The sequence below is a fragment of the Megalops cyprinoides genome, chromosome 2, assembly GCF_013368585.1.
Source record: "Megalops cyprinoides isolate fMegCyp1 chromosome 2, fMegCyp1.pri, whole genome shotgun sequence".
Lineage (NCBI taxonomy): Eukaryota > Metazoa > Chordata > Actinopteri > Elopiformes > Megalopidae > Megalops > Megalops cyprinoides.
The window spans coordinates 37,453,031-37,472,861 of record NC_050584.1 but is presented as its reverse complement, the minus strand read 5'-3'; the positions used below and the strand labels follow the sequence as shown (position 1 = coordinate 37,472,861).

Genomic DNA, 19,831 nt, shown 5'->3' with positions numbered 1-19,831 from the left:
GATGGCTGGAGTGGTGCAAAGCACACCGCCACTGGACTCTGGAGCAGTGGAAATGTGTTTTCTGGAGTGATGAATCACGCTTCACTATCTGGCAGTCTGATGGATGAATCTGGGTTTGGCGGATGCCAGGAGAGCGCTATCTACCGGAATGCACAGTGCCTACTGTAAAGTTTGGTGGAGGAGGGATAATGGTCTGGGGCTGTTTTTCAGGGTTTGGGCTAGGCCCCTTAGTTCCAGTGAAGGGTAACATTAGTGCTATAGCATACAAAGACATTTTAGACAATTGTATGCTTCCAACTTTGTGGCAACAGTTTGGGGAAGGCCCTTTCCTGTACCAGCATGACTGTGCCCCTGTGCACAAAACAATGTCTATAAAGACACGGTTTGACGAGTTTGGTGTGGAGGAACTTCAGTGGCCTGCACAGAACCCTGACCTCAACCCCATTGCATACCTTTGGGATGAATTAGAACACCAATTGCGAGCCATGCCGTCTCGTCCAACATCAGTGCCTGACCTCACAAATGCTCTTTTGGCTGAATAGGCACAAATTCCCACAGACACACTCCAAAATCTTGTGGAAAGCCTTCCCAGAAGAGTGGAAACTGTTAAAGGTGCAAAGGTGGTGGGGTGGGGGGAAGGGTGCAATTCCATATTAATGCCCATGGTTTTGGAATGGGATGTCCAATAAGCTCATATATGTGTGATGGTCAGGTGTCCACATACTTTTGGCCATATAGTGTACCTACGTTTGGCATTCTGGCCTGCCCCTGGGTCCTTCCCCCTGAAAGATTAAAATATAGTGACAACCACATTTTCATAATACATATGGAGCATAAAGGGTCAGGTCCTGAGATCATTGGATACACCCCCCCAAGCTAAATGAACTAAGTCTGCACTTATTACTTGACTTATTCACAGTATCACAACCTGCCTTTCTCACAATGGCCACTTCAATATCCCAGAATAAGTGACTAACTTTATCCAATGAATGAATTATAGATCCAGTGGCTGTTATGCAGAAAGAGTCATGTCCTAACCTGGTGACTCATTGAGCCAGAGCCTATACAAATTCCTGTGGTGTGAAATAGCTTTGATGCACAGATAAGGATAAGCCCTCAGCACAGGATACCAGTCTGTCACCAGTTCATTACCCAAAACTATCTCTGCAATGCTGAGTGCTGAGGAGAGACAATTGGTGTCAGATTAAAAGTTCTTGTGAATACGCTGCACGAGCTAGAGCTATCAACCATCAATTATCGCAGAGGTCATGCCTAAAATCATTTAGGAGTGAACAAGAACAAGTCATTTCTTTACATCATCAAAAATCACACTTAGCTAGGAGTTGTTTAGGGGCAATTATTTTGAGGGTGACCATTTTTTTCTGGTACAAGTTCCATAGGAACATTATAGGAAAACAGCAATACTCAGCAACAAAATAATGGTGACAGGTTTGAAAATGCAATGTTAGTACACATTTTTAGTGTTAGAAAATGCATATTTTTGCTACAATGAAAATGGCACCGCTCTCTCCCTCTCTGCCCCCCCCCCCCCCCCCCCCCCCCCTTTATCTCTCCCATCCAATGTAATGGACAGGCTCACTGGCCATTGAACACAAATCATAATCGCAAGATTACAAGTTAAATGAAAATGTAATGCATACCAACCAGACTACATTAAATGAAACTAGTGTGGAAGACAAAAATTCAATACCTGTTTTGTAAGTTTGCACGCCAGCACATTAAAGAGATTGTTCCATTCCCTTCCAGAAAGAACACCAGAAGAGGCTGCAGCAAGAGATAAAAGGAAGAAATTTATTTTCTGTCCCAAAGGATTCTGACTCTCTCCACAGAGGAACTGCCTTCAGGTTCCCTGGGAGGTGGAGTGTAATTCTCATACCCTCTAAACTTTGTTTGTGTTTTCAAACATTGACATGAGCTGTATGTATTCCACATACATGTTGTTGAATACACCATTCAGCCATGAAAATAACCTATCAGTGCACAGGGTTCACGCCCAGAATGAACCTCAATAAGCTGAGGGAGCATAGCATTGTTAGGTAATGCTTTAACTTGGCAGGGTATGAGCATGTGACTTCAATAAATGAAGTGTGTCTGTGTCGACAGGGAACCAGCATGTTGTCCTCTGTAGGGCGGCAGAAGCACCACAAGGCTTCCTCTTCAGGCCTGATTACTGAATCTCAAACATTGATTGATTTCCACGTGGCAAGACTATTTTTAGCCAGTAGATTAACATGAAACACTGCCTGAATCAGATTTAATACACCCCTGGCCAAAATGACAGGATCATTTACATATTAGAAGATACATACCCCTGTGAAAGGAAAATGCTTGGCTGTTTCCTGACAAATAACTTCTTGTGCAAGTTAAAAATAGTGTATAATCTCTTCTTGACAGGTATCCTTTTGCATGCTATAAATTGCCTGCCTTAAAAAGTGCCAGTAAAGATCATAAAGGTCATTCACAGTTGAGCACTCAAACACTATAAATAAATGAAAGAATTTATTTATTGTCACTTCAGTGTTGTATCAGTCTGATGTTTGGAATAGTTTCCTGTGAGATCAGTGGAACTCTGATCAGTGGAAAAAGTGAGGTTACATAATCATTTGAGTCTCATTCAATTTTTGTATGACTCCAAGATGCAAAAGGGCTTCAAGTAGATTTATCCATTCAAAATCATTTTGTGAACACTGGGCTCACAGCAGACACATCCCAATTAGGTATGGCCATAGAAATACATATATTCCTGGGATTCTAACTTTCTTCTACAATATGATATATGACATGAAAGAGAAAGCTTTGTGCAACTGGGCAATGTGTCAGTGTTCCCTCTGAATCCTTGTCCAAACAAAAATGTTCCCAACTTGATTTTTCCAAGAACTTTGAATTACTAAAAGAGCTCTCTATTCTGTGCTGTCTAAATATTTTGAGAAGTGAAATCATGTAACTGAAATGTAATAAGGTCTACAGAAGTTTAAGACAGGGCAGAGCCACATTTAAGAAGACAGCCCATTTTTATTATAAAACATGCATGACAAAACACAGATTCTTCAGTATGCATCATGTTCTAATTGGGAACATACACTTAGATGTCTAAGCACAATTAAACAGTCATTTCTGGGGGCATCTTGAAATGACCCTAGATAGAGGACCACAGAAAGCCAAAGGTTTATGAACTCTTACAGGCAGACAATGTATTTTAGCACTCAGGAGAAACTATAGCATTACATCTAGCACAAGATAGTTGACGGTTTTTGTGTAATAAATTGCAAAATGTGCATTATTCCCCTGTATGAAAATGTGCATGTTTTCCCTGTAAACCAGGTGTCCTGCTTGGATTAAATTCTGGACTGAAACCATCTGCTACTCAAGTATTACATTCTAATGCCTGATCACAATGGATGGTTCCTGAAGGAGCTAGCTTACAATGAAATAAATATTAAGGACCCTTTGTACACATGTCTGCAATTTGTGGCAGACAAGAAATAAAAGTTTGCCACTCATGCCACTATGTGACAGCTGGGCATTCTACTCCTCCAAACCAAGTCATTGCCAGCCTTGGGCTTCACTTTGACACCTGCCAAAACCGCCATGCCCGTCACTTCCTCATGGCAAAGGTAAGAAGAATCTGCCTCGGCACCATCCCACTTGCATCTCTGCAATTTCCTCCAGGTTGGAACACCTGTCAACGCCGCCCAAGCTCTCCACCTCTTCTCTTTCCCCACCTACTCTCAAATTCAACTAAATCACTAGTTCTAGCATACTGAGCCTACAATAACTGTGTCACAGCTTATTTTTTTGTCCCTGCCCACAAATAGCCCCTGTGTCCTAGGACCCTGCTCCACTGGTCATCTGTCTGTACACACACTACACAGCTCTTCAGCAAGGGTGTTATTATCAGCTTTGGCCTCCTAGTGGTGGAAGGAACAACTTTTCCATATAAGGAGTGATTCACCACCTTCTGAAGTGTCATCTATTCAGACAGAACCTGGGTCACATCCATTTTGTGTCTGCCAAAATCTGGCTGTTGAACTAAGATCTGAAGCACACCTGACTGCTTTGACTCCTGCTTTAGTCACCCTTATAGATGACAAGTAGTTATTTATTAGTATTTATAGTACAGTTATGGATTTGAGTTTTAATTGGACATGAAGGTTTCATGGTACTTTTGTGTTAGTGAAATATTAAATGTTTTTTTCTTTTTATTTCTCTACTATTTGTTTTCTGCATTGTAATTTCTGATTCTCTGTCAGACACCCTGGATAATTATTAATGATATGAATATGATACTGTATGAATAATGATACAACATTTACATTTATTCATTTGTCACAAGTGAGGTACAGTACAACACAAGCAAGTAGCCATATTAAGAGTCAATATTAGAAGCATTGAGACACAAGTGAGATACAAGTGCATGAAACCATAGATTTGATTTTTTTTTTTTTAGGAAAACAAAGATTAAGACATAAGAAAGTGTTTTAGGTGGTACTGTTTCAGATGTTCAAGTGAGCTGTGTCATCAGATGTTTCTCCTAAGATAATTAAATTGTTTCTTGTTGCCGCCTTTACCCTGACGCTCATTGTGCCGTTTGAAGTTGTCGAAGTCCGCCGTTTGAAAGTGTATCGTATTAGTTGCCCTATAGGCTGTAATTGTACAAATCTAATAGCACTGTGTCCTCAAACAGACCTCGCTCTCAGCTGAGAACTCTCATTGTGGAACTGTACACATCCTGTCCCCGTACTGTCGCTATACGTGCTGTATGCACTTTTGTAAGTCACTTTGGATAAAAGCGTCTGCTAAATAAATAAATGTAAATGTAAATGTAAAATAATGAGGGACTCAGCAGATCAGTGTGGAAGCACTACCATCTAAAGCACTTTATGTCTTAATCTTTGTTTTCCACCATTGAGGAACAACAAAGAAGAATGCTCTGGATAGTGATTTTGTGCCTGAACTTTCTTCCTCATTGTCCCACAATGGAGGAATAAACTTCCATAACATCACAGGACTAGATTTACAATGGCCTGAAATAAGCAGTCTATCATTTTTCCTGATGAAAATAATTAACTGTAAAGGGCTGTATACACATTGCCTATGAATGTCAGGGCTCAGGCATGGACTCAAACGCAGACAGGCGTATTCAGGTCCCAAGTGGTTTATTCAGAATCGCAGGGCAAGTTCACGGTGGCAGAACAGACAGGGTCGAAAACCAGGAAGGCAGTCCAAGGCAGAGCAAACAAGGAGCAGGGATCAAGACGGGAACAGGCTGGGTCAAAACCAGGCATGCAGGTAGATCAGGCAACCAGGGCAGGATGGCAGGCAGAGACAAGGTAGGCAGTCAGGCAGAAGTCAACACAGGATCAGCAACACACATAATCAGGCAGGCCCACAACAGAGAAAACACTGAGACAAGCTGGCAACAAGACAGAGCCAAGCAGGGTATATAAAGGGCTGGGCTGATGAGGAGATGGGATGCAGGTGGGCAGGCAGGCAGGTGGAGGTGATCAGGAAATCAGGTGGGCTAGGACAGGGCGGAGAGCGGGGCAGGGCTGGAACACATGGGAACCGCAAACAAAAGCACATGGCAGACAGGGAGAAACACAAAAACAACAGCTAGGGGGCCAAAGTACTGACAATGAAAAAGCCCCAGTTTCCTCAGATTCATTATTTGAAGGTTGTGTACATGCCTGGACTTACCTGCCATTCCAAACCATGGCAAAGCTCTATCACCATCTCTGCTGCATGTTTTGTTTGTTTATTCGTTGAGTACAAAAAGCAGCGGAAGTTTTGTCAATAGCATGTACATTCCCACAGCAGAGTGTTGTCAAAATGGTTTGAGCTTCTTTCTGGTAGAATTAAGAGCTAAATTTCCTTTTTTTTCCGCAGATTTAATGATGTGGGTTTATGACAGTTTGATGAGGGATGAGATCAGCCTTTCCTGGCTATTTACCCTTAATAAAAATTGCAGAAAAATAGGCTTGTACTGTTTGTAGCTTGCAGTTATAACCACTGGCTGGTCACTGGGACTGAGAAATATTAGACATCAATCTCCTGGCATTCAATAAATAAATTAATTAATTAATTAATTAATTCTTACCGTCAGCAATATCTGAAATGAATAACTCAGGTTAAATTGGTTGCTTTAACATTACATTCTTATTCTAAATAATATACGAAACGTGAGAGCAAGTTTGTCTTTGGTAGGCTTCCATACAGTTGTTTCTAGGGTACGTCACGTTGCTGGGGGTTGCCACTGGTGACGGGTCACTTCTCAAAATAGCCCCGCCCATATATCCAACCTCCCCTTTCTGATTGGTTTATTTTATTTTTGCCTTCGGTTCTCTGCAAAGTGTTGAGTCGAAGGAGCTGTCAATCCTTAACAAATCTATTTAGGGTAGGTTGATTAAAGGATCAGGAGAAGTATTGCTGTTGAGATTAAAACTGCAACCATTGGCCTTTTGCGTGTTGTGGTTTGGGTTTATGACATTTTCAAGTTCAGTGGTCCTATAACTAATCTTTTTGGTTGCTTTGTTTGCTTTTTTCATTCAAGAAACTGAAGATTTTCGAAATAATGTCTTCAAACGAAGACAGAGCCAAGGAGATTCTCAAAGGCTTTAAACTGTATCCTTTGCGATGGATGGGGCTTTGGCCAGCTGTCATAGCTAGCAAGCTGTTTGAGGTGATCATTTTACGGGTTGAAACACCTTCACTTTATGCGAGCTAAGTGCATAAAGTAGGTAGGTAATGTAAGTGTGACCAGTTGGCTATCTAGCTAGTTAGCATCCTAGCTACAATTCACATCTCACTTGCTAGATCTGATATTGTGCTCTAGTTACTTAGCTAGCTGTTTAGCTAGCTTCATGAGCTATTTGGCAAGTGACCGACGCGAGGTAGCTGGCTAGCTACTGAGGGCAGCTAACTTAGGTGACTGTTACGCTATCTTTAGATTTCCCTGGATTATTCCACTTAGTTGAACATTGGCTAGCATGCTGTGGCTGGCTATTAAAATGTATAATACTTCCCGAAGAACAAAATCATTTTGTAATCCTCAGGTATAGTTAACAGTAATACTAGCTAGGTAATAGTTTATCTTGCTAGCTAGCTGTCTAATTGTGGAACACTAACGTCAATATAGCCAGCTAACCAGATGGATTAAAATGGGGCCTGCTTTTGGTTCTCTTATTCATGTAAAAAATGTGACACTAATGTTTGGGTAGGGGAATGTGCGTTAGTGGACGCTACAAGGTATATCTAGTCAGAGGTAGTGATTTTGGACAGGGTCGGTGCTGAACAAGTTCTTGTAGAGAAGATGCTAAAAGTTTGAGATGGCTCTGCAGATGAAAGATTCACTGGGCGACAGTTTGTGGAACATTGTGCTCTTAGTGCAGCTGTATATGCATGTTATATATAAGATTTAGGCACTACATGTAATGTATTTCCATTCACTTGCATGTGTATATATTGGTCTAAATTGGTAAAATAGTGTCGTGTGGGTTTATTTTGCGCAATTCGGATAGCGGAAAGATCTTTGTTTGTAATGGTCTTGTTTTTGTTTTAGTTTTCTTGCGTTATATGGATGGGTTTGCCCTCTAGTATCGCCTATGTTGTTCATTAAAAGATGACAGGACAGTTCCGTGAAGCGAGTGCCATGAGTTGCGAGATATTCCTCACTTTCCTGTAACAAATAAGTGGCAGCTGCTCCGTTTACATAATGCGAGTTCTTAAAATAGGTCCAGGAGCACCAAGCAGAGTAGGTAATCACACCTGCAGTGCTCTGAGTGGTGTAATGTATAGAGTAAAGCAAACAGATTTTTCCTGGACATAAGACCTGGCATGCCAAACCTAAGTAGAGTTATGTTTGATAGTGTCTCTTGGCAATAGTGGTTGGTTATGTTCATGACCTTCGTCGGGAAGGCAAGGCTTCGTTTTCTAGGCTGATAATTCTTAAATCCTTGATTTGCAAGGACAGGGATTTACTGCTTTACCGCTGTTGCGGGCCTGGTGAGTGAGACTAGCGCGTTTCGGAACCCTGAGCGCTGTCTCACGAAAGGTTCGTTTGAAAGCCTTACGTAGCAGTGCATTGCTTCACTTTTAAAAGCTGATCGCATTCAAAGCACTTCGTGTACAGAAACTCATGACTCAATCAATAGGCATGGCGTGGAGACCGTGAAGCTCTTGTAATCTAATCTCTAAGGAGCCATCGATAGTGTAACTTCACTGGGTTTGTTTTTGTTGTACATGTTTACAAAATACAATATGTGTAAGTAGAGCTAGAGACTGAAGATTCTCCATTCAAACTGATTCAAACTGTAGGTCCTCAAACTTGCAAACATTTTAAAAATATTTATAATATAAATATTTATTTATTTATTTATTTATTTAAAAACAGCCACCCTAGATGCATACTGGAGGCAGTCTGATAAGGTCTTTTGAACTGGAAATTTTATCTTATATTGTCCAGTTATGTAAAATGACAACATACAGTGTCTACCTTAGTTTTGCGCTTCACCATGTTGTTGACCTGCCTGTTACATAATGCAGATAAACATAGTATGTTCCAGAAGTAGTAGCATTGTCCCTAGGAATGATCTTGCCCTCATCAACTACTGATAACCCAAGTCATAGAGGGACCATAGTTTGAATTATAGGCTTAATTGTTTTGTTTCCTGAGGTGAGAAATATTTAGGACTAAAAAACTATCGAGTAAGTATTTTAAATGCCGTAAGTATAGGTGTAGGTCTGTCTGGTGAATGGTATGGATTGAGTGTCTGTAGGAAATGATGTGGACAGCATCTTGGAGTAGTTTCTTTAGACATACTCAGTAGGTGTGAACAAAATCATTATTGTACACACTATTTTAAAGTTAAAATACAAATGGGTCCACTTCAGGTATTAAATGAGCAAGTTTGTGTCTGCTAGGGTTGGAGGTCAAGTGTAATGGGCTGTTAGGTGTGAGGATATAGACCTGTTGGTTTAGACTGATTTTATGTCCAGAGATTTACTATATTTATTGAGGTTGTAGTGATTAGATGGTTAATCGTGCAATTTACTCAACTAAGAAAGCTTTAGTTGACAACTTTTGATCAAAATGGAAGGAGTATTACTTTTTGACATTTATGAGTTAAATGAGAATGCTGGTTCCTTTTCTTTGAAAGGGATACTCTGTTCTGAAGATGAATAACTTAATTTGTGTAGCAATTTCTGTTGTTACAAAACACAGAATAGTTTTTCTGTCTTAACACATTTCATTTTTCAGTTCCATCTTTTTCATGCTACTATTTTTTCCATTAGTCTGGCTTATGCTCAGCCTGTTGTTTCTGTGTGCTGATTTCCAGAACTAAGGCAATGTGCTGCCGTAGTATTTAAGAAAGCAAACCTAACATTTCCTACAATATAGCCTGATACAAAAAGAAAATGTGGATAAAGACTGCTAAAAAGCCAATGCAGAGAGGAGATGTCAGTTTGCATATTTATTAGGGTAATATTTTTCTTTCAATTTGGTGGATTCACTTCCACTGCCAGCCAAGCAGGAGGCTACATAGCCTGTGTTAGAAAACTAAGATGTTGTGAACCACCTGGGTCAAGGACATATTACTTGCAAACCCTGTAATGTTACAATCCACTGCTAAGAACTATATCAAGTTATAAGTTTTTACTGGTCATTGTTGATCAGTAACAAGCCAACAACTTGACTGTTGCTTGTTATAACTTGCTATTGGCTAAGTTGCTACCTCTCAGAATCATGAAACTAAGAATGTTCAGTTTTGCAGAAGTACCAACACACCTCTGCTCCATAGTACTTGACAGAGACAGTGGCTCTGCAATTAATCTATTGATCAACTATGAGTGTAGGCTGAGCCCTACAGCCTAAGATTTTGCAAGTGCAGGAGCACTGAAAGAAACAGGCGTAGAAGATGTTGCAGTGGGGCAAGTGTACTATACAGTTGTTGATGCCAAATTTTCTACAAAAGCATAGTGAAAATCTTTTCTTTTTTTTTTTAACTGGCAACCCTACCATTAAGGCTTACTCTCAAAGTCTTTTCTGTCAAGCGGCCAAATACTCTGTGACTTTGAGTCGCTCCCTCTCACTCAAGCTTTCATGGCTGCAGTGCAGTGTTCTGTGTATTGCTGTCTGGTAATATTGGCGTAACATTCTGGAGAGGGTTATTGTCTCAGGCTGTCCCCCCCCTTTCTGCGCAGATTCTGCTGACAGTGTAATAGGATCAAGGATACTGTGTACCTCTGGACTTGCTTGGTTTGAGGGCCGTGATCCCTCCCTAAACTCTACCCTATACTGTGCTGCATAAATGCAGTGCTGCGCAGCAACCAGGTCATGTTTTATGAAATGTGATTTCGCATTACATGCTCAGGAGTTCAACAGTAAAATGTCACAGCAGGCACAGATGACTGTGCATTGACTGTGAGGAAGCCCGAGGATCACATATCAAATCAACTTTACATCTGCATGAGATGTTCTGATCACACAGAGTTTGCTGAGACCGGAGAGGTGCTGAAACCGGTGTCTCTGAGGAAGGCAACTGACTGGAGATTAAGGCTAAGAGATGCACTGTGCCTCAGATGGTCTCTGCTCCCCTATCCCTGCTCACGGCCTTAGTGACTGTTCACACGGCAGGACCCACCAAGGGCTGGATACACTGCACTGAACCATTTCCCCAGAGGAGAACCTTCACCTGTCCCTTAGAAACAGGAGCAGAGAACCTGAACAAGGGCTCAATTCGCAAGGGCACATATTGTGGAGTATGAAAGAGGTGTATGCATATGCTGTCTGACTATGGGAGGGACTCTCAAACTGTGGCTTGAGTAACTGCGATCAGTGCAGTAGAGTAGTATTACAAAGGCTATCAGTGATTTTTATGTTGAAACAAGAGATGTCATCAGCATTGACTGGATGCTAATGATCCCAGATTAGGGGTAGGAAGGAATCCAAAAAACTTGGGAATGCAGCAATGAAAAGTTATGTAAAAAATTACTTAAACAAATCCAGCAGTCTTTGAGCTTCTTGATACAGTAATATAGTTTATCATACAGTTTAATCACACAATGTCATACAGTTTGTATATGGATTTGGACTTTTCTTCACCATGAAGACAGGTTGTATCTTATTTATGGCTTTAATGTGAATGGAAATGCAATTAATTTTGTAGATTTCATAGATTTTATTGACTATTTTATTAATTACCATGTGCTGTCATTGAAACCCAGTGATTTTCTATAACATTCCAGCCAACATAAACAGAAATGCATGATGGGAGTTATCATTTGGTAGTGCATTTAAAGTAAGGAGGTACTTTTTGAGCTGAGTATAATGATCGTAGTGATGCAAATGGAAAAGCATTTTACGTCTTCAGTCCAATTTCAATGTTTTTTTTCCTTGCCTTTGATTGTTACTTTTTTCATTTCTTTCTTACACAGAATGCTGTTTACTGAAATGAATGAAAGCTGTGTTTGAAGCAAAAAATAAATGGATAATCATCTAATTAGTTATTCAGACTCAAGGAGGAAGCATATTACATTGAGATGTCATTGTTAAGCACGCCCAGGCTTCCAAACAATAGGCTACTTTTTAAAAATGCATGTGCAAAGCATGGTTTTGCCATGCGACTGTAATTTATGGGATAATTAAGGAGAGTCTCAGGGTCTGCCGGTAAAAGGGCCTTGCCCCTGCTGTGGCTCCCCCTGCTTACCACTGTGGTGTGCTCAGCAAGGGTGATCCCACAGACATCTGTCACCCCTAATCTCAAATGGAATATTAGAAATGAACTGAGCGAATTGTTCCACACTTGCTGGTTCTGCTATCAGTACAGTGCAGCACTTAGGGTCATAAATGGAATGTACTGAGAATCTTGGCAGAATCATGAATTTGGGGTATGGTGAAAGGGGGCATGATGGTTCTTAAAAATAATGATAATCTTAATTGTCATCTTGAGCAGTTCCAAACCGTGCTTTGGTTATTGACACACCTTAAGGAGTACATACTAAGATGCTTTGTGTTACATAATCTGGCACATTAACACAAATTTGTTTGCTCTGCTGTCTTTAATACAACGTTTTCTCAGCTATTTTTAGAGCAGCATTTAAGACTGCCAATGATCTGTAAGTAATATAGTCTCTGCTGTGTTTGAGAATTATAATTTTCACAAACCTTGGTCACAATATCCAGAATGAATTATTGGAAGGATATAGTTGATGTATCAGTACAAACTGTATGTTTAAACTTAGAGGGAGTCAGTTTCATTCTTGGACTGCTCATCTGCTCATTTGGCTGTTAATGAGGTTTATATGATCAGTCATCTAGACTACATGGTGTGTTGAATACATCTGGGAGTTCATGTGGGATGTCCTTATTTAATTGCAATTAGCTTGTTGATTCTATGTAATTAAGGTGATTGAGTGCTCAGGGGTGCCAGAATATTCTAGAAGGTGCAAGAAGTGGCTAGAAAACACTCGGAGCACTACAGGGTTCTCCTTTGTGGTCATCCCAGTTTGAATGGATCAAATCGTGGCTCCACAGTGATTTGATCTGCATTTTGTTAAGCAAGGGCTGGACAGCCCCATTCCTGAAGGGCAGACAGTGATAGGTTTAGATGACATCTGACCATATTTTTCATTGTTTGAATTACAAGGTGCATTATTTTCCGACAATTCCAATAATCTATGAGTTTGTGCTGTTATCCCTGTGAAAGGAATTTGTCTTGGGAATTGATAAGAGACTAACACTAAGCCTGTTAGACTATTATGTTATTGGATCTATTGGTTTTCAGTCTGTTCTAGGATTGTTTTATGTATGTGCTTATTAATCCAAACTTCTCAGAGGATCAGGTTCATCTTAACCTGAAGAGCTGTATGGTAACAACTCTACCTATACAGTTATAGGTTGCTGTTGGCTCCATTTTTGAGTGGAGCATGAATCGACATGGCAGAAGTGGCAAAGCCAGAGGGTATGTTTAATTTCCTTTCTTTGGGTAAATAATTGAAGTAAGAAATCTGTCCTTTTGGATCCCAAGTCATTCCAGCCTCTACAGAACAAGCTTTGGGATCAAGAGATGGAATACTATAGTCTCCCGCCGGGGGAATGTAGATGAGGAAAGGCTAGGGGAGCAGAGTGCTTAAAAAACACAGCAAGAATGTTAGGTTTGGTGCAGATCTGAGTTCCAGTTGAGACTTAAGGAGCAAACTGAGCAACAGCAGAGACGACAGGCGGAGCAGCAGGATTCTGTATATGCTGAAGCAGTCATGGTGCATGAGAAACATGGCCAGCAAAGGGAGAGTCCTCTGCACTCGCCTGGGAGGCAGAAGCGTAACAAGTGCAATCCTCCAGTGCGCTCGTACTTCAGTCTCAAGCTGCTTTTCACAATACAAGTCCCACAGTGCACCAGAAATAGGCACATTCACCCTGATGACATCTGACCAACCTTAGGAGTGGCAGGGTGCCAGAGGCAGTGCATAGAGGGGACCCTTGCTGTAGTAACCTCCCATGCCCTGGCAGAACCAAGCAAATTGTGTTCCACCACAGGGGATTCCTGGCTATCATTAGTGATGCATGTCAGACACAAACCTGGTTCTTGATTGTAGGACTAATTAAGGTAAGTATGTGCACAGTGGTGCTATTTTGTAAACCATAGAATATATTTCATAGGTGCTGAAACTGTATGAATATGGCAAGAGAGTCAAGGGTGAACAACATTGGAAGTTGGGGAGCAGAGAGCTGATTGCTAAAATACTGGAAGGTCAGTAATTGGATGAGGGAAGCAGGAATAAATAAAAAATTCACATGTAAAAAAGTTATGTTTCATGTGAGACAACTCCCTCCTCAAATCATTGTCATTTTCATATTTCTGACCCGTTACGGTCTGTTCAGTAATGTCTGTAGTCATCGTAATGGCACAGTAGAGGTTTTGGAACAGACCTTGCAACCATGGAGGTGCAGACTCAAATCCCAAGTGAGATTCTGCTTCTTGAATGAGGTACCTGTCTGAAACTGCTTCAGTAGGTGTCCAGCTGTATAAGCGGGTGATATAGAGGCTGTGTACCATACCTCACCTTAAGGTTCATAACTGCTAAGCAAGAAATGGAAACATAGCCTGTGAAGAGTTGAACTGAGAATGTTGATGTGCATTATGGAGCCTTACATTGCTTTATCTGTTTCCTATCGGAGTGCTGTCATTTTGCCAGTCTGCTGGTTTCCATCAATTTATAGATTGGATGAGGATTTGTACACCAATGATGTTGTAATTCTTTGCTTTGTTGGGTGCTGACGTTTCTCCGCATCCGGTTGCAGATGTGAAGGTTGACTGTTGATTTCAGTGGGAAATGTTGGAAGTTCATGCCACCTCTATGCCTGCAGAACAGACGGGTTTGTTCTGTTTTGTTTTTTTTTCTTTTCATGAGGTCAGCTGAAGATGAACAATGTGGCACATTCAAGGCAACAAAGAGGGGCCATTGAGGCTCTTTGCTGTTCCTTCAGAAACAGCAGGTTTGTGATTGTGACAGGGGGGTGATGGGAGGGTGGAGGCTTGTGAGACAGGATGTATGTGAAGGCTGGCGGTGACACACTGCGCTCTGTGTCTCTGTGGTGTGGAGTACTGGAGAAAAGGAGAGGTGCACAGATGGCTCCGAGGTCGGAGGTTCAGGTGCCGGTGACACACGGTACCTGGAATTGTCACAAACTTTTGTTTAACAAGCATCGCTGTGACTTTTTTTTTTTTTTTAAATCTGTGTCCGTGTTAGGAATTCCTGGCTTTGGGCAATCGTCTCAATAATTCTTAGAAATGGGTGGAAATCTCCCCAGACTTATGTGTGTCTTGTCTATATGTCTTTAGACGAGCCCTAACATAGGTGAAATGCCGTGTGTCAAAAAGATGAGGGCAAAAGGACAATTCAGACGATTGTAAGTTAATTAAGTTAACATTATGTCTCATGAATGGCCTTCATGAACTGTAAAAACCCACTTCTTTAAAAAGTTTGATGGTTTGTTTCAAAGAACAATGATTAGCAAGTGAGAGAGTCTACTTTTAGCAGCAGACATGTTGTGTATATGTCTGCATTCCAAGGGCTGTTTTGCACACCAGGCAATAGAATCTGTCCCCCCCCCCCCAACACACACACACACACACACACACACACACACACACACACCTTGTAAAATTGTTACTTTCATTTACAGTTTTCATATTATTCACGTTTTCACATCACACTGTCCTATTAAGTTTACAGTGAAGCCATATCACATCTTGAAAAAATGTGTAGTGTGTATTTGAAAATCTCCCTCCACAATGTAACGGCACTTCAGTGGTAATTAAATGTTTGTAAGCTTGAGCTGGAAAGACAGTAACAAACAGTAAGTCACAAACTTTAGAAGAGGGCCATTGTATGCACAAAGCCCACAAAAATCTGTGCTTGAATTTGGATTGAAGCTTGGGGTTGCTTTCCTCCTTTTGCACCAATTAATTTGCTTTGCTAATTGAATGCAGGTACCCAGCATGCCCCCCTTGTTGGAGTCTGTCTTCCTTAATCCCTCTTATCAGAAACTGGATGAACTTAAGAGACGCAGAGACGGGGAAGGTTCTTTGGCAAGGTACAGAAGACCTCTCTCTTCCTGGGGTAGAACATGAAGGTAATGGATTGCTTATTCCTATGAAAGCTTGTTTTGGTGTGGAGGGCCTGCTGTTTTGAGTCACGTGAAATTGATGTCCATCCTGGCTTAAAAATCAAAGGTTCAGGTGAGGGTTCAGTTAAGCAATTAACAGCTCAGCTGAAAGGAAGATAAGAAATGGGTTTACTCAAGGACCTGTGTTGATTGACCCAAGACCTCTAATGCCAAGAACTGTAGCCATGGCCACAATTCTGATAGAGACATCTATTATATAGCTGTAGGTGGTTCATTTGGCATTGCTTTTAATTGACCCAGGTGGATTATTTAGCCTCAATTTGTTAATGAAGACTTCATTTCTTTCCACATGCTTCAATATACAGAGTGGTTTAGGAGATAGTATTATTAGTATAGTATGATAAGTATTATTCAGACACAGCTGTCCCATGAGCATTTCCAACAGCGTTCTCCTGGTTTTATCAGATTTATTTGTGATTCTATTGGTATTCCAGGGATCAGAGGGCACTACTGTGTTCCCCACTCCATCTCATAGCTGCCTCTTTAACTGCTCCCCATGGAGCTGCTCTGAACTCATTCAAAACCTCCAATAATGATGTCAGAGTTGGATCTCAAAATGTTTATTTGTATCACATTCATTTGTATGAAGTGGACTGATATATCTGAAGTGAAATACTTGTTTTGGTTCAAACCTAACATCCAATACTTCCGATTTTTTAAAATTTTATTGTTCCTGTATGTCAGCACTGTATACGTGCGTTACCTATCAAAATGGCCAGATTGATGTCTCATTGTACTCCTTACAGCTCGAGTTCCCAAGAAGATCTTGAAGTGCAAAGCTGTTTCCAGAGAGCTGAATTTCTCGTCAATAGAAAAACTGGAAAAGTTCAGACTTGAACAGAAGGTTTTTTTCAAAGGCCAGTGTTTAGAAGGTACTCCTCTCCCTTTTGCCTTTTCAACTTATCCTTTCTTGGACTTTTTGTCTCAGGTCTCCCTGAGCAGTCAGATGTTTGTGCCAGAAAGGATTAAGACTAAGAATTGTTTCAGGGAAACGGCTGGTGCTCTCAGGCTCTCAAAAAGCACATTTCCTCTTGAAGGGTTGGTTTTTACTTTTTTCTCACCCACATTTGGCTGGTCATGTGTATGATGTTAAAAATATCTTGGTTTGTGGGTTTTTGTTCATTTTAACTATAGTATAATGCTGTTTTAGTATGGAAGACAAAACCAAAACAAAATTTCAATACATGAATGTACAATTAAATATATTTCCTGTAAGTGTACAGTTTAATATTGAAATAAGTAAATGTTCAAACAGTATTCATAGATGTTCAGGGAAATACAGTCTCGCATGTTTAAATCTTTGTAATAGCACCCATCAACAGGGTGTTTTTCCATGTGAAGTTCCAGTGGGGCACCATCCTGTTTCAGCTGCATTTTCACCTTCACTCCATACTTCACATTCACTCATGCAGCCTACTGCACAGCCGCACTCCTGTCAGTCAAGGCTAGTAGGCAGAATCAGGCAAGGGATTGAATCCATGAACGAAAAAAGGTGGTACCACAGTATCATGGCACTGACCAAAGTTAACTAAGTCAGTTAGTTAACTTGTTTCCTCTCAGTGTTTTTCACCATTGCCACATGGGAGATGCAATAGGCTGACTGCTGTAATGAAGTTTAAACAACTATGAATCTTGCATTCAGTTGCATTCACCAGCAGAATAGCACTTTTTACCAGCTCTTTTGCTTTTTGGTTTTTTCACCATTTATTTAGAGCATTGCATCTGTGTATATATCGTGATTGTTTTGTTTGGTTGAATTACATATCTGTTTTGTTATTCATTTTGACATTTAACAGTTTATTCTGTTGTTATGTATTGAATGAATTATGTTGATGCAGATTCATTTCCACTGAATACATAATAGGAAAATAAATGCATATCTTGCAGTATTGCTGTGGTTTTGCAGTATTACCGGGTTATGTTCGCTAATCGAACACCACAAGACAGTCTAAGTGCAGTGTTGTCCACAGACAAGTTCTTTTGGTGTACAATGTTCTTTGTATTTTTTACCGTGAAAAAAATAGGACGTTGCTGCAAGGATGTTTTGTGCTGCACCCATTGACATTTTCAGTGTCCACACATCCAATATGTGAATGGTATATGTAGACAATTTAAACTACAATGGTTTTGATAAAAATAAAAATAGTAGGGTATGCGATTTGGAAAATGTATACATTTGCAGCGTATTTGTCTGAATTTATGTCAATATATTGACAGGTTTGACATGAATTTTTGTTACATTTGCATTTACATTTATTCATTTAGCAGACGCTTCTATCCAAAGCGACGTACAAAAGTGCATATAGTGGGCAGACAGGCACAAGGGCAAGATGTGTATAGGTCATACAGTGCAGATAGTGCTAAAGCTGAGCGCAAGGTCGGTGTAGCGAGCCAGAACTAATCTGATCTAGGATCTAGGATATTGTTAATATGGCTTTGTTTAAAATGGCTTTGTTTTCTTGTTTCTCCCCTGTAGAATGGTTCTTTGAGTTTGGTTTCGTGATTCCCAATTCCACAAACACATGGCAATCTTTGATAGAGGCTGCACCTGAGTCACAGATGATGCCAGCAAATGTTTTAACGTAAGTCTCTTACACTTTCTGGTATATTTAGTATGTCTGCAACCATTTCTTGAATAATTTGCTGAAGAATTTAAGTGTAAGTGTGAAATGCATAGCTGTTTAGAGGCAGTAGCTGAACAAGCTATTGTGAAACAGATTTGGATTGAGAAATATAATCTGTTTTTCCTCTCTTTCAGCGGTAATGTTGTGATAGAGACCAAGTTCTACGATGATGAGCTTCTTGTAAGCACTTCCCGAGTACGACTTTTCTATGTCTGAAGTGGAACACCTTGCATTTCTTTTTTTTTTATCTTTTTTTTTTTGAAGGGGGAAAAGAACAAGTCTCACGTAGCTGCAAGACTTTTGTATGGTCAGAGAGAACCGACCATCTAAAGTGTTTTTGTCTGTTACTGTGACTAAGTCACTCTAATGGAAATGACGCGGAAACAATAATCAAAGCAAGCTCTGAAGATCTCACCGGCTCACTGCAGATATAAAGACTTTTTGTATATATGAGCACCGATGCTCATCGCGACCAACCTTGTAAATTATTTTATTTGTACATTTCCCCTTTCGCTCCTAAATCTCCAGTTGCAATGTACACTGCTTCATTGTTAGCTTGTATTAAGATATTTGTTTGCTTCCAGTTGATGTTGTGGTTGCAGATGTTGTTGTTGTTAGTTGTAACTAAGCTGTAAAATAGGTTGTGTTTAATACTGAATGTAATTATGAATTAAAACATTCATAGCCATCAAAACCAACTCATTGAGGCAATGTTTATTTTTCAATTAATTTTTAATCCTTTCCTGCACAAACGTGTGCCTGGGTTTACTGATTACTCTTTTATGCAGGGAAATATTGACATTTGTGAATTTTATTCCTATTCTTCCCTTACTAGTGGGCAGTTTGTCTAAAGGTAAGGAATTATTTTACTTAGAAATTATAACTTTGTAGCTCATGAATGATTTTACATCTGCTGAGATTTGGTTGGAACAGGGTTAGATATTCCTTCTGTCCTTTAAACCACTGCATTTATGTTATTTCATCCCTTTCTGAAAAACAATTGAAGCATTTCCTCACACTGCCCAGTTCCATGAAAAAAAATATCAGTGAAAAAGAAGTGGGAGAAAGGGTTTGGTAAGTACATCTATGGTACCGGAAATTCTTCATTGTAAAACAAATTACTTTACAAATTACAAATTACTTATGTAAAATTCCAATCAAAGTTCTGAATTGCCATCACCCTTTGATTTCTGTTGTCAACTTATAGTAGTTCTTACAACCTGCCATTGAAGATTTTGTCAGTAGCATGTAAAGTCTTCTGCTTCCATTATGTATAATATAATAATATAATATATTTTCCCCAAACTAAGAGGGGGAACCTGTAGTTATAGTTTTATGCAAATATGTCAACAAAGTCAGAGTTGACCAGGTGTTTTTGAAAATTATTCTGCCAGCCATTTTTAGAACAAACAATCTTGCAGAAATTAAGGTGTGATATCTAATCCATGCCCTTCATGTTATTGGCCTCTAACAAAAGCACTGCTCTGCAAATGTTTAT

General features: G+C 40.1%; 1 protein-coding gene across 1 annotated transcript; it reads left to right on the top strand.

Moving 5' to 3' along the window:
- Positions 1-6,457: 6,457 nt before the first annotated feature.
- Positions 6,458-19,004, top strand: pde6d (phosphodiesterase 6D, cGMP-specific, rod, delta). Its single transcript, XM_036522570.1, has 5 exons — positions 6,458-6,642; positions 15,567-15,655; positions 16,456-16,581; positions 18,186-18,291; positions 18,468-19,004. The coding sequence occupies exons 1-5, from the start codon at positions 6,593-6,595 to the stop codon at positions 18,547-18,549; spliced, it is 453 nt and encodes a 150-aa protein (XP_036378463.1). The 5' UTR covers positions 6,458-6,592; the 3' UTR covers positions 18,550-19,004.
- The last annotated feature ends 827 nt before the right edge of the window (positions 19,005-19,831 follow it).

Coding starts and splice junctions, on each gene's coding strand:
- pde6d (XM_036522570.1), top strand. CDS start 6,593: ATGTCTTCAAACGAAGACAGAGCCAAGGAGATTCTCAAAGGCTTTAAA. Junction 6,643..15,566: donor ATTCTCAAAGGCTTTAAACT/GTATCCTTTGCG, acceptor CCCTCTTATCAG/AAACTGGATGAACTTAAGAG. Junction 15,656..16,455: donor TCCTGGGGTAGAACATGAAG/GTAATGGATTGC, acceptor TACTCCTTACAG/CTCGAGTTCCCAAGAAGATC.